The sequence below is a fragment of the Solea senegalensis genome, linkage group LG1, assembly GCF_019176455.1.
Source record: "Solea senegalensis isolate Sse05_10M linkage group LG1, IFAPA_SoseM_1, whole genome shotgun sequence".
NCBI classification, from domain to species: Eukaryota; Metazoa; Chordata; class Actinopteri; order Pleuronectiformes; family Soleidae; genus Solea; species Solea senegalensis.
Window position 1 is genome coordinate 1,035,451 of NC_058021.1, and position 22,206 is coordinate 1,057,656.

Here is a 22,206-nt window from a genome sequence, read left to right on the forward strand (position 1 = left end):
CAGCATCTGAAGCAGGTGTGTTGGAGTTGCCTGACGACCAGGGTTAGGAAACACTGACACACACACATATATATATATACATATATATATAATATGGTGGGTTAGGGTTATATATGTATATATACTGTATATATACATATATAACCCTATATATATTGTTTTTTTAAACTAACAAGAGCCGTGGATGGATGAATGACAGCGTGCGTGATTGACGTGTTCATGTATTCATATCTCCATGGTTCACGCCCGCGTCGTTTGGTCAAGGGGGCGGAGTTTGGAAGAGGAGACGAGCGCGCTCTCTGATTGGCTGCAGACCTGTGTGGTACCCCAGTCTGTCAAATTGCACTCAGACAACCCAGCTGTTTCCGGTCAACCCTTCAAAATTAAAGCACAATTTCCGTTGCAGTTGGCAAATTTGTTGAAAAATACAAACACCGCCATTTAAACTGTGGTGTTTATCTCATCGTTGTTGAAGAATTTTATGAACAAAAAAAAGTGTTTTACCAAATCAATATTTACTGTTGCTATTTTAGTGGAGGGTTTTGGTTCTAACCGGAAACGGTCGTATTTCATTTTGTCTACCTTTACTGTGGTCCATGGAAGGAGGAGAGGATGTGACACTCTCTCTCTCTCTCTCCTTCGGTCGTTTGTTTTTGTTCCTCCTCTTTTTTCTTTACGTCTAAAATGGAGCTCACTGGGATGTAGCCGCTCGTCGTGTCCTCTTCACCTCGTCACTGTTGGAGAATGATCCATCGGCAGGTTCTTTTATCCCAGGTAAGACCGTCTTCTGCCTCCATTGTTGCTGTGTAACGCGAGGTGATGTGATGATGATGAGGACGAGGAGGATGATGAGGCTCCAGCAGCAGCAGCGGCGGCGGCGGCGGCGGCCCTGCAGCTCTTCTGTAGCGGACTGATGTGTCACTCTCTGCCCAAGCTCTCGTGTGAGTCCGTGGTCTGAATCACTGAAAGCACACAATAAGACAAAATCACAAATATTATTTGTAATGCAGCAAAATAAAACAGCAGGCCTAAAATTATGCCAAAATTCTGGAATTATATCTCTAAATATAAAAAACGAAATGTTGTGTTTTTGTTGCTGTTTAGCGTGTGCTGAATGAACGAGTGGATACAAGTGTTTTAGAGAGAATGATCCACGTTTCATGCACAAAGACCATATCTTTCCAGTGAGCCATGCACCATTAAATGAATTCATTTTCCAAACGGGGCTCGGTGTGATGTGTTGACAGCGTGGTGTCAGGGCCCCTCACAGAATCAGGAAAAGGCTTCTCTCTTCCCCTCTTTGTGTGGGGATTCCACAAAATCCTCTTAAATCCTGGAGCAACACATGACACATGGCTCTTCTTCCTTTAGTTTTTCCCCAGAACAGACAACAGAATAAAATGACTCAGCATTTTACTTAAGATGATTTAAAATGCATGCGTGAAAAGAATTCATTAATCAAACATGTCTCTGACTTTTTAGATAATGTCTTTCAAATATAATATTAGGGTTTAAAACATTTTTTAATTAAATTGTGAAAATGCTCGTTTTAAACATAAAGTTGCATGAGGTTAATGACCTACAGTCAAAATCAGCAAAGTGCAAGTTTTTTTGTATCTGGTTCCTGGCACAGGCGTTTCACAGGAGGTCCCCAGGTAGGGGCCCCCCGTCGCACCCTCAAAATTGAAAGGGATAGCTTACAAATGTCTTGTTGATGCATTAATAATTAAAAATTGAAGTTAATCTACTGATAAACAACTGTTGATTTAATAGGTCCTGAACACAGAGTAGTTTTGTAAGTGTAAATGTAAGTTACATTCAACATTTTTCTATTTGTAATGTTTGTAATATTTAATTTTCCCCCGTTGTAAATGAATGGAGAGCGTTAAAAGTGGGGTTCTCAAAATGTTTCATTTCTGTAAACAAGAGCTTTTTTCCATGTTAAAATTACTGGACATTTTTCAGAATTCAGAAAAAAGCAGGAGGTTGTATCGATCAGATCAGACGCATTCACAACAGCACTCAAACATTTGTGTCGTGCACATGTAGATCCTCTGGGTATTGTCAGGATCTATTTTCACAGACCCTCGCTCATCTTTGGGTCGCAGGAAATTGCCTGGTGTCAAACAGATGATCAGAATTCATAAATTAAATATGGTTGGCGATAAATGAGAACAGATACTGGTACAATGATGATGTAAACACACAGCATTGTAAAGTGGCACGTTTTTTTGTGTGTGTTTCCATTAGCAATATTACCTGGTACTCTTTTTAGATTAGTACCTGCTCTGATGAGGTGTCGACTGACTGCTTTTTACTGTTTTTACTTCAAAAACTTAAAGGTGACTTATATGTCTAAACATTTTGGGGCTGAAGTCTGAGGCGAAAGCTTCTGTCTCTACGTTGAATATGGAAACATGGATATTTATGTCATCTCCTCTTCTTTGCGTTTGTATGTGCTGTATGCCGTCATAGCTTTGATTCTGTAAAATGCACCACCACTGTTTCAAGTTGGTATAAACAATATATGGACCAAAGTATTTGTTATTCAATTGGAGCTGTTTTTCAGGCTTTGGTCTCAACCCCTTATTTCCAGTTTAGGACAACCTTAATGATTCAGTATACCAAGGCTTTTTGGACAATGCAGTTTTATGCCAATAGAGCCAGTGTGTGTGTGTATGTGTCACAGATGATACCATCAGAAGAGATGTAGCCACAAGCTGTGACGTGGAAAATTGTTTTATTAGTTGTGGTGAAAGAATTAACCCTGCAGTGATTTAGTATCACAGAGTTTTCTGTGTCGACCTTTTTATCTTACACGTTATATAATCAATGCTTAAATGTTCATATGTCATTTTGCCAGTGATTAAAGTCATCAACAGGACACATTCACAGTCAGTATGTTTGCATGGCATTAGAAAATACTAATTATTATGTTAATTTCAATTAAAACAAGAGTTTTTAAGTATTTAAACATGTTATATACGACTGGAATTAAACTTCTCAAAGTTAGACTAATAATAAACCCAGATAATGCATTTGGGAATCAAGCTCTGCATGTATATGATCAGTCAGACCAGAGTTGGACATGAACATGTGCCACAGTTCACAGCCACAGCTAATACCTGGAAATAATAGAAGAAACAGGTTCACAGAAAAGCAAAACACATTTAACTACTCTCATTTTGAGGAAACTGACATTTTTAGGTTAATTAATGTTGCTCAACATACTAATAACTGCTAACTACTGGAACCTGCCTTAGGCTAACACCCCCCAGTGGAGTGGAGGAGGCAGACACACTTCACCCAATAAATCAACATGAGGCTCCTTTATTTTCCTCTTTATTGAAGAACACAGTGACGTTATATATAAAATACACATAAACAGAAAGCTTTGACAGAACGCATCAGCTTAGTTAACACCTAAAGTTACTGTCAAGATAAACAAAGAAAAATGGATTCTAATGGGTGAGGAGGAGCCTTTAGCGGTATCTCTGTGATGGCGTCAATTTATACTCAAATTTGAATTCTTCAGGTGAAGATTTCTTTTCTTGATTTTGCTCCTGAAATAGTTTGGTTCTGCTGGTGTTTGCATGATGAATCATTCTGAGGCCAGTCATCAAGTCACAGCTTACATACATCGTGCAGTGAAGAGTGAACACACACACACACACACACACACACACACACACACACACACACACAGGGTTTAGACCACGGCCTAACATGGTGGTCAGTTACAGTCTCTAGTCCAACTGAGCCGTCTTAGCTGGACTTGACCGTGCATTGAAGCGTGCTGATGATGTAGATGTCAGTCCTCAAAGATAATCCCACATCAGGCAACACATTGATGACAAAGTTCCAACAATGCTGATGTATGATGTACTTGAGATGCTGAGATTTTCATTGGGAGACCAGCATGGCTGAGCGTGACCATGGATTAGAAAATGAGCTGTTTCATCTCCGGTGAAACAGTTTGGATATAAAGTAAGAGGGTCCAGGTTGAGATGGTTTGGTCCGGTGCAGAGGAGATTATACAGTGATTATATTGTACAAACGATGTTGAAGATAGAGCTGCCAAGCAGGAGGAAGATCACAGTAAGGTTCAGGTTGGCGTAGAGGACACAAGTTGACGAGATGGAGGCAGATGATTGATTGTGGCGACCCCTACAGGCAGAAGCTGAAAGAGGAAGAAGAAGATGGTGTACTAGGGATAAAAGCTGCGTCTCTGTGGACGTGACATTAGAAAGACGCAATGTTGGGCACGTTACTTTAAAAAAACCAGTACTTTTTATAGTTCTTTTACATGTTAATAATTATTTTAACAGCGTTATTCCCGTCACTGGAGAGAAGTGAGCTCACTCCTCCTCTCAATTACAGGATACATGAGCTAACGTTAGCGTAGCACACCCCAGTCACTGAACCATGAGCTGCTGCTTCTTATTGTTGTTGAATGCTGACCAAACACATTCCCACTGGTCAAAAAAGGTTAAACAGGTTATTTGAGAGTGGAAATGGGATATTAAATGAACCTTCAGGTATCGTGAATTTGGTTCTCTGTGGTGCCAACATAATTTAGTCTGGTACCAGGTTTAGTACCCAAGCCTGTGTTGGCTTATTGTAGATCCAGCAGAATTCTGCTGCCTGCTCCACACGGGTGTTGAATTCATTATCCCGTCATCATGAATGCAATTATAACTGGTTAATTATGAGGATGCCAGCGACACCGGAAAGACCATCTGAGTACATTTCCCCAAAGACGCTGCTGTGACGGCGTACTAATGTCCTACTGAATAACTAACATGTTTATCTAGGTTTGTATTTGCTCATGTTTCTACTTCATTTACATATCACACTGTTTATCACACTGTGTGTGAGTCACAGCAGACACAGGACGAGAATATGCTGTGGTTAGAAACGCTGGACCAACAGAAGACAATAAGAAAATATTGACATAAGAAAAAGGATCATGTGAAATTGATTGTCTGGTGGATTTTTAAACCAAGATCTCAAATGTCCGACTGTCCTTGAATGCAACAACAACACGAGAACGCTGCAGTATTACTCTCGCATTACAGCATTGGTGTTGATCCATTTCATGTTTGAAGGTCTTCATTCAGATTTACCTGGAGTTTCTCAGACTTACAGAACAGCAGCTTCTGTGTCCTCATGAGCTAAAAAAGGCTAATGACCAGATTCTGAAGATGTCGTAGACAGAAGCAGGAGCAGATTTCATTAGGCACTTGTTGCACTGAGGAAGTTTTCCTGTGCAGTGTTTTTCAGAATAATATAAGTTTCACATAAGTCTAAATTTTAAATGCAGAAATATTACATGTTTAAGTGAAGTTTAAGTTTGGCAGCCATGTTCTCACTCAGTGTGTTTACACGCATGTTGAAAGTCAAATTTTAGTCAGACTAAGACAATCATTTGGTAAACATGTTAGTCTGACTAAAATTGAGCATACTCAGATATATATACGGAGGAGAAAATCCTACAATAATATATTTATAATAGTAAAAATACGGAGGAGAAAATCCTACAATAATTATATATATATATATATAAAAGTATATACTTGGACTCGGCACGTTGTCTGATTGCCTGTCTTAGTCAGACTACGGCCTTAGCTCGATTAAATGTACTGACTGCGCGCACACACACACAGGCAGTGATGATTATGTGTCAGTACCTTGTACAACCAGGTACGACCTCATTCAGAGGGACTGTCTGCTCTTATTGGACATACGGGTTACACTGATTTTGTGTTTGCTTTGCAATAAAAACAAATATATTACCACTACTACTACTACTACTACTAATAATAATAATAGTTATTATAATATTATTATTATTATTACTATTATAATAATAATAATAATAATTATCACTAGGCAACGTGTTTGCACTGTGTGTGTGTGCAGTGTTGCATTTAATACTTGTCATTTTTGCACACTGCAGTGCACTGAGCTCTGTGTGATGCTCTGTGTGCAGCTGTAATGACTTCTCTTGGTTTCTCGCCTCCTTCTCCACAGAAACCACACAATTATTATAAGAACTTAGACCTGACCAAAGGTTAAAGTCCTCTGACCCTGAGACAAACAGCCACACTAGCAAATACTGATACTCCTCTCCTCTCCTCTCCTCTCCTCTCCTCTCCTCTGCAGGGATGCAAAGCATGTGACCATCATGCAGTGATGCACATGCAGAATGATGAGCTGCTGCTTGTGTTGTTGTTTGTGTTGTCCGTTTGTCTCTGCGTTTTCTCATAGTTTGTCCATCTCTGCTGACGCTCCTCACTCATTCATATGCTTATCGAACAAAGATGAAGTATGAAAGTTATGACGATGTTCTTTTGCACAAACGCGCTCACTGCTGCTTTTTGTTCTGCTGTCGTTTGTAACACGCCCCCTTCTCCTCCCACTTCCCTTAGGTTTTGGTCTGCTTTGGGTTGACTGGTCATTATGCTGATGCAGCTCTGTAGTTTCAAGGTCAGTGCCCTCCCCCTCCCCCACCCGCCTCCACCGCGTGTGTGTGTGTGTGTGTGCGCGCTTCCATCACACACATACAGTGTGTACACATATACATATGTTTGATTATGTACACACACACTTTTCAATCAGTCAAACTTGATTTGACTTGATTTGTAATCACTGCACCGTCTGTTTGGAAAGTCGAAACTAATCACTGTCACTAACTTTAACCATAATCAGTTAACCAGTGAATGACTAACCCTAACCTTCAACACTGATGACGTTCATTCACACAGAGAAAGCTCACATGATATGCTTTATTATAGTAAACGTGTATCAGAGGCAGTCCATGTCATATTTAGTTATTATTATTTAGTGATTTTAACTTGTATAGACTTTGACGATCTTGAAAAGTGATCTTTAAATAAATAGTAATTGTAATGTAGCCTGTATTTAAAGAATACTCTTTATGTAATATACACTTATACTCTTAATACTTAATATCCTCACATGTGATCACGTTCATGCCTAGGTTATAAGTACATGAGTATTATTTAAGCGTGGGAACTAGAGCTGCAGTGATGAACTGAGTGTGGTTTCAGCTTTTTAATGTGGATCATTTCTGTTTTGAAATGAACTGAATATTGTTGGTTATTTAGCGTTTGAGGACGTTGTCATTGTGAGGTTGATGTTATGGATGACATTTGTTGGTATGTTCAATAGCATGTTTTTGCATGTGTGTAAAAAGTAAAAGAAGAACAAACAGTTAATGTTTGTTCACAGTGAAGCCAAACGTTCACATCACAGTGTTTTCATGCACTAGCATGCAGTGTGTGTGTGTGGGTACCACACAGTCTATGATTTTGTTGGCAATTTAACTCAAAATGTTGTATTTACTGTATATTCATTGAATGCAATGAATGTATCCACTTTTTAATAATATTTATGAAACACAAGTATGTTTGTATGAGGCACTGGGGGTTAGGGTTAGCCTTACCCCACTCACTGCAGATGTGCCGACGGCTGCCAGCAGAGACACGAGCAAAAACTGATTCTGATTCAGAACTGTTCACCTTTTTATCTCCCTGTTAGACTTCACTAACTACAAACTGCTCACTCTCCTGCACCAAAGTCCATTGAGAAAAGCAGCATTTTTAGGTCATGGGGACAGAGGCAGCTGCTCGTCTACTGTTGAAAAAAAAATTTCAAACTTCAAAGTGATAAAAGTAATAAATATGAGCATAGATAGAGACAGTAGTGGATCAACAACTGCTTCCTTTGTTTGAAAAGTTTACAAAGTGACTCAAACTTCAGTTTCCAGTAGGTAAAGCTTGTCTATTAACAAGATAAAAGCAGGTACAGACAATATTTAATATTTCTAATCACTTTTTCCACGGGTCACCGCATTATCAGCCACACAATGCCTCTAATATTTCAGTGTTCGCTCTATGTGACAGTTCTATAATGAGGATCACAGAAAGGATAAATCCTCCGGGGTTTTTTTGCAGAACTTGTACCAGAATCGCTTCCTGGGCCTGGCGGCCATGGCATCTCCAACCCGCAACAGCCAGCACCGCCAACGATGTAAAGGTGCGGTTCGTCACAGCTACGGACCGGAGAGCTACGCTGTCAACGGTCTGGACCGGGAGGCCTTCATGCTGGGTCTGACACGGTCCACCAGCGACACTGACCTGGTCTCCCCAGACGCCCGCTCCACCCTCACCATCAGCGCCTCCTACTACACCATCAGCCAGTCTGAAGACCTGGTTATCACGTGGGATATCAAGGAGGAAGTGGATGCCGGGGACTGGATTGGAATGTACCATGTTGGTGAGTTTAACAATGATTGATTGTTTAAGTCATCAAATCACAGTATTAGTCACAGTATTCACAGTATTTTCTATCATGTAATGATGTAAGTACAGAATAATATTCTAAAAACTATAGTGGCGTCCCCGTCATCATGGCTGTAGCGCTCCCTCGTATAAAGGCGTAACATTATCACTGCACACTTTGATGTTGTGTTGTGTGAGACACCTGACAGTAGAACAGCTTCCTCTCCTCCAGATGAAACTTTGTCTGAGAACTTTCTGGACTACAAGAACCGAGGCATCAGCGGCTCTCATAAGGGACAGATAGTCTGGAAAATTGACTCCAGCTCCAACCTCAATGACTGTAAGTAACACAACTGTTGTCCTTCATTACACTTCATTCATTCATCCAAGTCTTTTTATTCCATTTAACAACAGCGTAGTTTCAGGCTTGTCTCCTCACATGTACTCTGTCATATCAGTGAAGAGCTCTTCAGTGTTTCTCTGTCAGCAGCAGCACAGTGGCTTCAGTCTTTGAGCTCAGATATTTCTGCAGCAGCATGTAAATCACACGTCGCTTGTGGAAACATCATCGTCGTCCCTAACCCTGATGTTGATGGTTCGTGTATTCAGAATCAAATGTTCTGTAAACACAGGCGACAGGAGACACTCTCCCCACCAAAGTCCACAGAGAAAATCAGCAATTTTACATCACAGCTCTCTGGAGCTGTTGTTCCACTGCTGCCTCCATCACTAAGTTCAAATGTCTTATTTTGTCACTTCAGTGTTTGAAATCCTTCGTTCAGAGTCACCTCAGTGAGACAAACTCACCACATGAGGCAGCAGAGGACCAACAGATATTGTAGATGTCTATCTGCTATGAGTCAATATGTCATAAAACTAGACTTTTTGCTTGTTTCAGAAACAAAACCTTACCAGACACGTGTGCAAAAGAAGCAATGGGTAAAATTGAATCAAATAAGTAGCACAAACAAGAAAAATGACCCACAGATCATATCCAGCCTTTTCCCAACATAATAAGACATAACAGAACATGTGCTCAGCAGAAGATCACACTTCAAGTTTAAAAACAAACATCATTTTTTTACACACATGTCAAGATTGATTGCAGATTGTTATGAGAACAGAGAATTCTGGAGAACATGGAGAACTTTTAACACAGTTTGTTGTTGCTATGAGGAAAAACATTCATTATCACCAACCTCATTTCCTCAAGCACCACAAGTGTTTAGAGCACTATCACACTGATCATTTCAGTAAGGCTGCATTGATTATTCGATGAATCCATTATTAATCGATTACTGATTAATCAGTTTGATTCTCTGATTTTTCAGCTTCTTAAATGTGATTTTTTTCTGGATTCTTTGCTCGATGAACCAAAGAAATCATTAAAACTGAATCATTTTAGTTTGTGGACAAAACAAGACATTTGAAAACATCAGCCATTTTTGAAATAAGTGTTAGTTGCAGCCTTAAATTGCAGTTCTTCTTTTTGGTCTAATCATAAACACGAGTTCACACAGTTTGCACAAACTCACAGGTGAACCATGTGATCCTGGAGACTGTGTGTAAAGAAACAAGATATTTGACCCTTTAAGTGAAGTATCTATGTGCTGTATGTACATTTAATGGACTTCAGAGTCTTTCCACAGCATGTACAGTAAGAGGATGCTGGCTGGGGAGAGAGAGTGAGAGAGTGAGAGAGAGAGAGTGCTTCTTAATGAGGTTTTCTCTGTGTAAACACTTTAAAATGACATCAGGACTCCCTGATTTTCCCTGTGTGAGCACTCGGAAAGGGCAAACAAATCTTGTTTCTTAGACGATTCTCTCTTGAATCAACACAGGAAAATCAATCATGTAAAAGTGAAAATGTGAATCAAATCAATGAGTTAATTACAATTTTCTTTTTTTTTTTCTGTGAATGTTTTCATCTCAAACATCAAACCACATGTTCAACTTTAAAACTGGAGCAAAACTCAGTCCTTACTCTGACATTTACAGTGATAACTGTCTATATCGACCACTTTTTACATCTTTTTACCGTGTTAAAGATGTTGGCCGCATCTTTCAACCCTAACATTAACCAAAAGTGAAATGATGTCAGATTTCAAGATTTTCAGGCTTTTTGTTTGTCATTCTTACGTATGACGTACGATGTGTTGGTGTAAACATGAAAGGGTAAAGAGAGTTCAGGTGATATGATAAAGTGGAGTTAACTGTGTGTGTGTGTGTGTGTGTGTGTGTGTGTGTTCCTCAGCTGAGACCCAGGTCTGCTTCAGATACTACCACGGCGTTACTGGAGCTCTGAGGGCGACCACGCCCACTGTGACCATCAAAAAAGGCCCTGCACCTGTGAGTCTCACTCTTCTGTCACAGCTTTGCTTGATTTATTCTGCTTCTTGGGTCGTGGAACTGCAGTATCACGGTCACACAGACTCATCTGATCAATCCTAAATCTCAGTCTCAGCTGTCAATCATGACACAGATTATCTGATTATATCAGAATCATGAAGACTTGAACATTCATCCGTGTGATGAGAACTAAATAAAAGGATGAGAACAACAAGAAACACACAATTTACTCCGATTTGTTATTGGGGCTGCGTCGATTAATTGATGAATCAATTATTAATCATTTATTGATTATCGATTACTAAATCAACCATTGTGTGTTTTTTAATAATTAAAAAACATTTCTCTAATTCTTCAGCTTCTTACATGTGAATATTTTCTGGTTTCTTTGCTCCACAAGACAAAGAAATCATAACAACGGATTCATTTTGGTTTGTGAACTTTATCATTTTGACCAAGTTTGGACATTTTTCATGGACTAAGCAATTAATCGATTAAACATGACAATGATCGTCAGATGAATCTATTATGAGAAAAATAATAATCCTGTTCCCTTCATTAACATAGAGAAGGATTATATACCTTCAGCTTCAGTTTTTGGGGACCTGGCTCTCGACGCTCAGTGAGCTCAGAACCACTCAGAGCTCAGTTGTGTATAACCAGAGGAAAGTTTGTGGGATGCTGCCCATGCATTTCTGTTATTTATAGTCAATAATGAACGGACTGGTTACTAATGGTGAAGTAAAAACATGTGTGTGTCTGTGTCTCGCAGAGATGAGGATCCTGCCTCAGACACATGTCCTGCACGTGTGAGCGTGACAGTTCTGTTGCATGTTCAGTGTAAACGGTCATGAATGTGTCATCAGAATACTGAACTTTTAATGTGCCATACAGGACTGAGAGTTAGGAACCTACCAATGAATGTGAAAGATAAGAAAGTTGTAGGTTGCTTTAAGCATCTTAAACGTGCTGCCATCTCTCTGTGCCATTTTAAAGTGACTTGATGATGAGATCAGTTCTCTGTGAACTCCTCCTCTTGTTCTTGTCTTGAGGCTACAGCTGTTGGTCAGGACTGAATGTTTGTGGACACTGTTGTGCTGAAAAGGCCATAAAGAAATCAGCCCTGGCTGATTTGTGGTGAGACACAACCAACATGTGACCTTTGTGACCTTTGTTCCTTAATACCATGTTGTGTTTTTACAACTGTGGCTTTCTCACAACTGAGTTTAACACAGGCAACATATCCCACCAGCCCTGGAAGTCATCACTTGTGTTTGATATTAATATTGTGAGGCCTTTTTTCCTTTTGCTCAGACAATTGTATAGATGGTTACAGCACATTAGATTTTTTATTTTGTTTTGATTAATATCTTTATTGAGAAATATGGCACATTTGGAAAAAAACAGCACTGTACAGCAATGTAAGCCACAGTTGTGAAAACAGAAAAAAATACTTGTAATGTAATAGCAATAGAAGAACCATATTAGTTTCTTTTTTTTCTCTCTTTCAAGGTGAACAAAATCCAAACAAATATTCATAAAGCTTATACATTTTTTTCTAAAAAAAAAACAAACAAAAGGAGGAAATGAAAAATAAATAAATATACTTCATTAGATTTTTTATATCCAGACGAAGTGTGTTTTTAGGACCTTTAGGAGAGTTGTCTTTAAGTCATGTTTGATGCTGACGTTGACATGACATTAGTAAAAACTGAATTATCGTGTAAGTCAGACTAAAACTGGACTTTCCAAATACATGGAAACATCTTTGTCAAAGTCAGACAAACAGACGCCCTGTACACCCTTTACAACGCTGAGTGCATGTGGATCCGGGTCTTCAGCAGTGAAGCCCAGACACTCGTCTCCCCAGATACTGAGAGTCTCTGAGGCTAGCCTGAGATGCTCCCAGGCCAGCTGACAGATATATTCCCCCCATCGTGTTCTGGGTCTGCCCCAGGGTTCTTACCAGAGGGACGTGCCGGGAACACCTCCCAAGGGAGGCAGTCAGGAGGCTTCCTCACCAGATGCCCGAGCCACCTCAACTAAGTCTCTGCTGTTGAGTCTGAGCATGGAGCTTGTAGAACTTTCTAGCAGGCAAAGCTATTTGTCTTTCATTCTATTTATCTGTTTATTGCTGCAATTGGTATCAAAGCACCATTGCCTTTAAAGTGCCTTTAAGGTGCATCGTCAAAGCCATGTTTTGTTATATATCGCCTTCGTATGCGCCTTTGTAAAGCTATCTATCATCAGAACCTGTACGACTTGTCGGTTTTACAACCTAACAAGATGCTGTCTAACTAACTAACAAGCTGATAACTGCCTAACTGCAAACTGACGTCTGCTTAACTGTGTATGTGGAATAAACCTTCAGAAAGACAGTCGAGTTGTGCCCGCCGTACTTGTTCTGGTCACCCTTTCCAGAAGGGAGCATTGAGCTGGAAAGACCAGCCAGCAGAAATCTGGACAGAACTCTATCACTAAGTCTGAGTTCAGCCACCCTGCGGACAGAAAACTGACTTCCACTGACTGTATCCACGATCTCATCATTTCAGTCACTACCCACAGCTCAAGATTGAAGAGAAGACGTCCTCCACCGACTTGCTGCGGCCATAATAAACAGATTTAAAGTAGAAAATTGCAGAAAACGATTTTGACCACGGCTTCACTTCTCCCTCACCAGCTCCATATATATATATATATATATATATATATACATACATATATGTATATGTATATATATATAGAAATAAATATAAATGATATATATGTTACAATTTAAGAGAGAGAGCGAGAGGAAACTGTGATTTTAGCTGGCAGGGACACAGGAGCTGCTGGTCTACTGCTGCCTCGTGTGGTCACTTTGTGTCACCGTTATCTCTGAGAATGAAGGATTTCAAACAACGGACTTCATTGTTTGAAATCTGAACTCAGTGATGAAGCAGCAGTTTGATCTCTGGTGTGGAGAATGAGTTTCTAACAAAGCAACACCAACTTCAATCTAGAGTCAAAACATATCCTAGACACATGCAGCTGAGATTATGGTTCCCATGTCAGTACCTCATGTAACCACACCGTCCCTTAGAAGTATTATAATGCATATTTCACTATAATACAGTTATAGATTGCAGTATGAAACATTCAGTTTTAGCAGCAGCATCATCGTTCTTCTTGTTGTTGTATCGTTGCTCTTCTAAAGCGTTCGTCCGTCCCACCCTGTTGGAGGAGCGATTGGATTTCCTTGTTTACCTTCCCATTCTGCTGCCGTGGGCCTCTGGAAATGCTGATGGCCCCAGAACTTGATCTGCTCTTGCTTCCTGAGGACAAATGAACAAAAATAACCGCCATAGGAAGAGAGACAGGGAGGGAGGGATGGAGGGAGGGAGGGAATGAAGAGTCCAGTTCAGGTACGTCATTCAGGCTGTTGAAGGCAAGAGGTGGAAATCACCAGGTCAACTTGAGGCAGAGGAAGAGGAGAGGAGATGGACAGACAGAAGAGTGGATGGAGTTTTTCTTTGCTGTAGTCAGAACTGTTACACTCTGCAGACGGAGGAGACGCAGCATTTGGTTCACGTATGTGTGGGATGGACGGCATGTGTCTCCAGCTAGGACTGCTGTCTCCCAGCCATCCTGAGAGCAGGAGGAGGAGGAGTAGGACGGGGTTCAGCTGGATAGCCTGGGTAACATTAGCTTTGTTTCCCTTTGTTTTTCCTTTTCTGTGGTTACAAACCAAACTTAAGAGCTAACTGTTGAGCTGAGCTTAAGGTTTGTATGAAAATATGACAATATGATCAAATATTATGGTTCCTGCACATTTGAGCTATAAATGATGTCACAATATTCCATGTAAATATACAAAATGATCTAAACATTCACAATGTTTTAGCAAAATGTATCAGTACAAAATCTGAAGTGGTTTTTACTGATGAACTATTACCACATGGACACATCAGCTGCAGGCTTTTGGTTTGTGTTTGTGGGTGTAATGGTGGCGTGTTGATGATGATGATGATGTTGATGATGAAGGGCAACTTTGACTTGTGTTAAAGAACTTCACACTGTGTTGACGGACTTCAAATGTGATTGAGAACTTTGACCTGTGGAGGGCAGCGCTGGACAGCCTGCAGTTAGAAGTTTCAGGGTTCCTTGAATGCATCTCTCAGCTGTTCCTCTCAGCTCTGTTCCCATGAAGAAAACTCATCTCTTAACGTTGATTTGTTAGCCTGCACAAACCTTCCCTGTTCTTCAGCCAATCCTGTAAAAGAGTTGTGATATACTTCATTTGCCATGTGATCTGGCTGTTAGTCAGCTGTAAACAGGAAGTTTGATTCACTGAGATCCCTCACCACGATCCATACATAAAGTCATTGATTGTGAAGTAACAGAAACAAGACAAGACAGCAATGGCTTCACAACTCTCATGCCCTGTGAGCTGGTTAGCCTTTAAGCCTGGTCACATGACTTGATGATGACACTGTGGTGACTCACTATCTCAGCAGCGTACTGTACAGCTGTACAGTTTATATCAGTGATCCCAAAAGACTGGTTGTTTATTCAATTAAAAATGATATGAGGCACTAATGGTTCAGTTATGACACTTGTTTGCTCTTGTCACAGATTATAATGTGGTTTGGGTCACAATAGTTTGCTGTTATTTCGGACACTTTGTTGTGTTGTAGTTGATTTTCTGTTTGTACATATATAAACTGGTTTATATTGTGATATGACATTTTTATAACGTCTTTATCATAACTTCTGCAGCCTCTAACTTTATATATTAAAGGACTGACTCAACCATGCAGGCTTGAATCTTCTCGAAATTCTCCTGCTGCTGAATTCATTTGACCCAGACAATCTCCGTTCATCAAATGTGAACCACAAAGTCTTCAGATAATGTCTGGATCAAATTCTGCAGTTGTTATCTGAGGTTTATAATAATAATAATAATAATAATAATAATAATAATAATGATAATAATAATAATAATACATCGTATTTTCTGGACACTCAAAGATGCTGTACAAACACAAAACAAAACAAAACAAAGGACAGGACTGAAATAAAATAGTGGTAAATGGACAGTTTTGAACAGGTGGGTTTTGAGTAGTGAGACTGAGTTCCTGATGTGTTGTGGGAGTGAGTTCCAGAGAGTGGGGGCGGCTCCGGCGAAGGCTCGGTCCCCCAGGGTTCGGCACTTTGTCCTGAGGGGAGTGAGGAGGTTGGAGTCTGCGGATCTGAGGCAGCGGGTGGGACAGTGTAGGTGGGGGAGGTCGGTGAGATATGAGGGAGCCAGGTTATGGAGGGACTTGTAAGTGATGTGGAGAACCTTGTATTGTATGTGGTATGGAACAGGGAGCCAGTGGAGTTTTCACTGGAGTGGGTGTGGGTGAGCAGACGGGCAGCAGAGTTCTGGATATATTGTAGTTTTTGAAGGTGAGTGGAGGGGAGAGCGTGGAGGAGGCTATCGAGTCTGGAGGCTATTTACCTCCAGACTCGACAGTAGTCCAGTTTGGAACTGTGGAGATGCTTTGTCATTGAAGAAAACTCTATCAGCAGCAAATTCTCACCTGATAGTGGAGCTGAGACCAGAAAGTGCTCTGACAGCAAATACCTCTGCCAACACCACCATTCAAATCATGACCTGTACTAAGATATTCACACTCATCTCTTTCTTCACAGTGATCTCTACAGTATTCTCTGTACATGTAAATGTAGAAAGCAAATCCAGTTGTAATGTTAAAGAAAGAAAAAGGACATTTTTTTATACCCACACCTTATTTGGATCTAGCGCTGCATCTAATGTTTATTTTCATGATCAACTGATCTGTTATTTTCTCGACCAATTGTTGAGTCAAGAAAACAGAGTACATCATTCTTCTGTTTCTCAGAAGTCAAAAAGACGACGTCCTCCAATGTTTTTGTCCTATAAGAGCAAAGAAACCACCGTATATTCAACATTTAAGAGGCTGAAATTACTTTAAAAAATTCATTGATATTCAAAATCGTAATGACTTAACTGAGAAAATTGTTATTAATAATTCAGTCAATCATTGTTGCTTCTACTTGAATATTCTGCTAACATAGAGACTGTCACAGAAAAGATAATCTCCTTAGAATAGCGTAGATTATTTTGATGAGGGACGACTGATGTCCATCATTTCATCATCAATTTCCCAGTGACTGATGAGATATGATGGTGACACAGACTAACCATCAGAGACAGACTGTAATAATATGACACATGTATGTAAATGGTAACTTCACTGAAGTTTAGAGTAAAGCACTGGCTTATTAATGTTATTAACCATCAGTGCAAAAGCAAGAGGAGGAGCAGGAGGAAGTGACGCAGCCTGAGATCATAGCCACTTCACAAAGGCTCAATGTCTGCTTGCATCTATGATGTTTTAATGGCAAGTATTGCTATTTTCATTTACAAATGAAGGTGCTCTAAAGTAACCATCACACATCACCACTTCATGTCTCGTCACGGTGGCGCTGCTCAAATTTATAGTGAAAACTTGGCAGAAGTTGCGTGGCTGAAGGAGAGGGAGTTTACAGTGAGATAACCACAGAGATGATCCATCCATGCATGACCTTTGTTCTCTATGTTGTGAATCATTTAGTTTTCTTCAGTTCGACAGACACTGTGATGCATCACTGTATGATTGTCTTACAATAAATTGATTATGCCGGAATGGTGATATTGTGATATTGTTGGTATCGTGGAGCATGTATCACATACTGTATTGTATTGTATTTTATCTCCTTTATCTCTTCTGCAGTTTCTGTTGCTTTTTTAGAACGTCTTAATCCCCACACCAAACTGTGTATTTTTGTCATCACAGTACACACACATACACACTACAGTATCAGTAGGTTTACACGTGTTACTTTGTTAGTTTGGTGTTTTTAAAATTCATTGTTCAGGTTTACCAAAGGGTCAAACTGACCAAATATAGCAGCACTAGACCAGCAGCTACTGTGTCCCCATGAGCTAAAAACACTGGTTTTCTCTATGGACTTTGGTGTGGGAGAGTAAGCACTTCACACATTTCAGTTCCCACTGAGAGATACATTTTATTTTTAGACTGGTAAGCATTTTGTTGAGAGGCTAATTCTATTCTTCCTTGTGTCTCCACTGTCATCAGTGTTCTCAGGACAGGAGCTGTGATTAATTATCCATTTAATTAGTTTCCAATACCTGGGTCTCTTGGGTTTTGTCCCTCTCAAGGTCAGGAAGGGATCACTGTGGCTAATGAAGAGACAGATGTAAGACAGGAGGCTTCAATGGTAGTTCTGTATTATTCACTTCTTTGTTATTGCGAGTGAGCACCTTTACTAATAACCCACCTCTCACTGGAGTCTGTCACATGGCACCAGAAGCAGGACTGAGACGCTGGTACTAACTCAGCTGACATAACCTGTAATAAATGTGAATCCATTATGTAAATTGAGACACATTTTCAAACTGGTCTTAAATCAATGTTAGAACTTCACCATTGAAGATTCTCGTCCACTGCACACACTGGTCCTTTTCTATCTGTGTGTGTGTGTGTGTGTGTGTGTGTTCTGCTGCAGGATGACAGATTATGTAAAGACTGAGTTGTCATTTGGTTTATCTGTGAGATTAGAATCACTGAGCAGAGCTCTGTCTGTACTCGGCAGAGCAGATTAGCATCTTATTAAACTGAATTGGTGTCACAATCTTTCATCTTGTTGTTTTCACTGCCTGTTGTTAGTTTGTTTCCAGTGATTGAATCTCATCAGGACTTTTCTTCTCTACTTCCCTTCTTAACTTCCTGTGTCTTATTGGTTTTCAATGAATGGTCGACCAGATGAGTGAATCCTGGTCATCGGTGGAGTCTTGGGAAGAGTCCATTTAGTGTTTATGGGATAGTTCTGGGTTTTTATTGGAAATATTACATTATTAAAACAGATTTGAGCCATTTAACAAAAATCTGCATCTGCATAATTTACGTTTTATATCTATCTATTATTCTCTCAACATCAAACTCCTTCTTTGTGACAGCACACATGAGTTTTGGATGAACTGTTGCGTCTTTCAGTAAATTTTCCTATGTGTTTCTGTGGGTTAGGTGTTCAAAATGAATGCTTTAGATTTACCTAAGTGACCAAACATGGACTTTGGTGCAGGAGAGTGCTTAAAAACATATTCACCACTTCATCTCACTCAGTACCAGTAGAGAGTATTTAACTTGTTGCTCTGTAAATCACTGACGACCAGCACCAACATCCATAGAGGAAACAATGATTTTTAACACTGTCCTTCACTTCTTCCTGTCTGTCTCTCATCCCCCACGCTCCTCCTCTTCCTGGCTGGGCAATCAATGTCAGGATAATGAAGACGGGGTATTGATCGCAGGACGCTGTCAGGCTGAAAATGGAGCCTTAAAAACATAGATGTGTCCCAACATTAACTTACAATCATATCTCATAGAGATGGTTGAACAGCTTTGATTTGTTTTAAATGACTTTACCATAGAATGCATTGATTTATGTGCAGTTATTTGTGACTATACACACAACAGTGTTCCACTTTTCTCGTGGACTTCATTAAAATTTCGTCTTACTGGAAAGAAGGTCTGAGTGTGTTTTCATGTTCCTTGCATTCATATATTCAATAATTGCATATATTAACCTGTCTGTCTGTCTGTCTGTCTTTCTTCAGGTGTTAAAACCAGTGGTTAGTCCTGAAGTCAACCATGGACTGGGCAACAGGAGACTCATTAACTTTTCGCTCTCAGGTATTTCACACACATCTGTCTGTCTATCTGTCTGTCTGTCTGTCCCTGTGTCCCACACACTGTCCTCATTTGACCCCTGTCTCCAACTCTAGCTCTCGCTCTAATATAATTGGCAGGTTCATATTATACCACTTATCTTTTGAAGGTAATCCCAGCTGACATTGGTTTCACCTTTGACCAGATTATGTTTATGTAAAAGAAGATTTATATGTTTATCGGTGACGACCTCAGTGCCTGTTCATACCTGGGATTTACATCTACATTGTTATACATGAAATAGCATGTTAGCAGCTGTGGGATTAGCAAGAAAACTACTAGTAACACACAACTGACATCTGCATGTTCTTAAATTATGTGTTACGTGTTATATGTTCATGTTTTATGTTTTTGTGAGTAATAAAGTGTGATTTTGTCTTTGAATGAATTCCCCGTGCTGCTTCAGACCTCCAGGCAATCGGTCTGAAGAAGGGCATGTTCTTCAACCCCGACCCCTACCTGAAGCTCTCCATCCAGCCAGGGAAGCACAGCATCTTCCCCTCACTGCCACACCACGGCCAGGAGAAACGCTCCGGGGTCGTCTGTAACACAGTCAACCCACAGTGGAGCACAGAGGTGTGTGCAACACACACACGCACACACACACACACACACACACACACACACACACACACACACAGTTTGATTAAAGGCATGTTTCACCATCTATGTCGTAGAAATGTGAAATAATATTTGAAGCCAGTGTCTTTTTGGCCGAGAAAGGCAGAGAAATGTAATTTTGGCTCATGTAGATGAACGACAACAACTCCCAGCATACACTGCACTCGCTGCCCCACAAGAGTCTCGCTGTCTCAAGCTTCGAAGCAGACAGCGCTTCCGTGACGTGACAAATATAACATAAATATAAAAATACAAAAAAAACACTCACCACCCGTGGCCGGTGCTCGCCGCGACCCGCCGGCTTTTAGTCGCAGCCATGTCAGTTTTAAAACTACATTCGATTGTTGTTGTTCTCAGTTTACTTTACTTTAGAGCCGGTTAGCATAACTGTTAGCAACGATGGCGCAGCCTCCGTACTCTGTCCCTCTCGGCAGCTTCCACTCAGCTCAAAGACACTTTCCTTTTTCAAACAGCTCCCATGTTGAGTGGAAGTGGGGCTTGTTTGCAGTAATGCACTATACAACTCTCTAATGGGTGTCTGTAGCACACACACACAAACACACACACACAAACACACAAACGCACACAAACACTGCACAGACCATTCTGGATCATTTTATGAACAAATGACAAAGTATTTCTGTGGCAGAGTGAAACCCCGCAAACCTACACAACTCTGAATTATTAATGTTGTGTTATATTTATCTTGACTTGCAGTTTGATCCATGTTGACCATGATGAAGGCCACTGAAGGTTGTTATAGTATTGCTATAGTATTTAAATAAGACATAACGGTCTTTTAGGTCTGGATTAGACTGTAAACAAATCTTACAAAACTTCAGTTTTCACTCTGAAAAGGCCGAAAAGACAAAGCTGAGAATATTCTTAAAATATCATCAACTTAGTCAGGCATTTATTTTATAGTGGTGGTGAATTTTCTGTGGGTTTCTGTGTCTCAGGTCGTCTTATTTTTATCTTCTTATTATTATCATAGTTTTCATGTCATGAGTCCAACGTCCCTTTATCCTCCTGCTTCTCCTCTACTCATCCTTCCCCTCGTCATATCTCAGCTTCTCCTGCACATCTTCATATCACTGCTTTTCCCACAGATTAAACATCATCTTCATCATCATCATCTTCCTCTGCAACAACCACACCCTCAATTTTTTTTTATTTAAATTTCAAAACGTCTTTATTGGCATGGTAACGTACATCTTACTTTGCCAGAGCATCATACACACTTATTCACACACTCTATACTGTACAATATGTACAATATCTGTTTAAACACACATATTAGAGTTGTAACTACAGAGAGTAGCTGTTCAGTGGGTTAGCTGCTCTTCTCTCTTGTCCACTTGTCTGTCCCTCAGTCGCTGGCAGCTTGACACATATTGTGCTTTACTTTTCTCCCTCAGGACAAACAGTAATGCTGCTTTGTCTGGGATGTTTTCAAATTCACTGTATTGTTGGCAGATTTTGGGGAAAAATGAGTCTCTCAGGTCTTTGCATGTGTGGCAGTGTAGTAAGAAGTGGACCTCCCCTTGGGAGCAGAGTGAGCACTGTCTGTCCTCTCTTGGTTGCCAGGTCTGTCTGTGTCGGCCTGTTTCTATTGCTAACCTGGGGTCACTTATCCTGTATCGGGTCAGGGTCTTCCTCAGTCTGGGATCTTTAACTGTGGTCAGATAGATGTTTATTCACGGTTTAATGCAAAGTAACATTCTAGTTTGCTTTGGGGTTTTGAGCTTTTCTCAGTAGGTGATATAATTGTCCTTTTGTTTGGTGATCATTTGGTTGGGCCAGATATTTTGGGGGGTGTTTTGAGGCAGGGGAGGGTTGGTGGTGGTCAGCCTCCGGACCAGCTGGCTGAGGGCACTCCTCTCTATGTTGCTCTCTTGGCTTTGCAAGGCTTGGTGGTGGTATGAGGCGGGGTCACTAGTTTGGAGGTGTTTATAGAATGATATGGCTCTTTTCTGGATGTCAATAAGGAGCAGGAACTGGTCCAGTTCAGCTCTGCATGCATTATTTGGTGTTTTTCTCTGGACTCTAAGAATGTATTTGCAGAATTCAGTGTGGAAGGTTTCAATTTGATGTTTGTCCCAATTTGAAAAGTCTTGGTTTGTTTATGGACC

At 40.3% G+C, this 22,206-nt stretch overlaps 1 protein-coding gene across 5 annotated transcripts in view; it reads left to right on the forward strand.

The window, feature by feature from the left end:
• Positions 1 to 645: 645 nt before the first annotated feature.
• The window catches only part of LOC122772306 (E3 ubiquitin-protein ligase HECW1), a 50,324-nt gene continuing 28,763 nt past the window's right edge, over positions 646 to 22,206 (forward strand). For 2 of the 5 annotated variants that reach the window (XM_044030243.1, XM_044030278.1), the window contains exons 1-6: positions 646 to 774; positions 7,980 to 8,301; positions 8,524 to 8,646; positions 10,561 to 10,655; positions 19,342 to 19,417; positions 19,860 to 20,029. In XM_044030243.1, the coding sequence (XP_043886178.1) occupies positions 745 to 774; positions 7,980 to 8,301; positions 8,524 to 8,646; positions 10,561 to 10,655; positions 19,342 to 19,417; positions 19,860 to 20,029 (816 nt within the window). In that variant the 5' untranslated portion in view covers positions 646 to 744. Of the gene's footprint in view, positions 775 to 6,431; positions 6,490 to 7,979; positions 8,302 to 8,523; positions 8,647 to 10,560; positions 10,656 to 19,341; positions 19,418 to 19,859; positions 20,030 to 22,206 lie in introns of all 5 variants that reach the window. The other 3 variants (XM_044030252.1, XM_044030270.1, XM_044030260.1) reach the window with 3 other exon arrangements.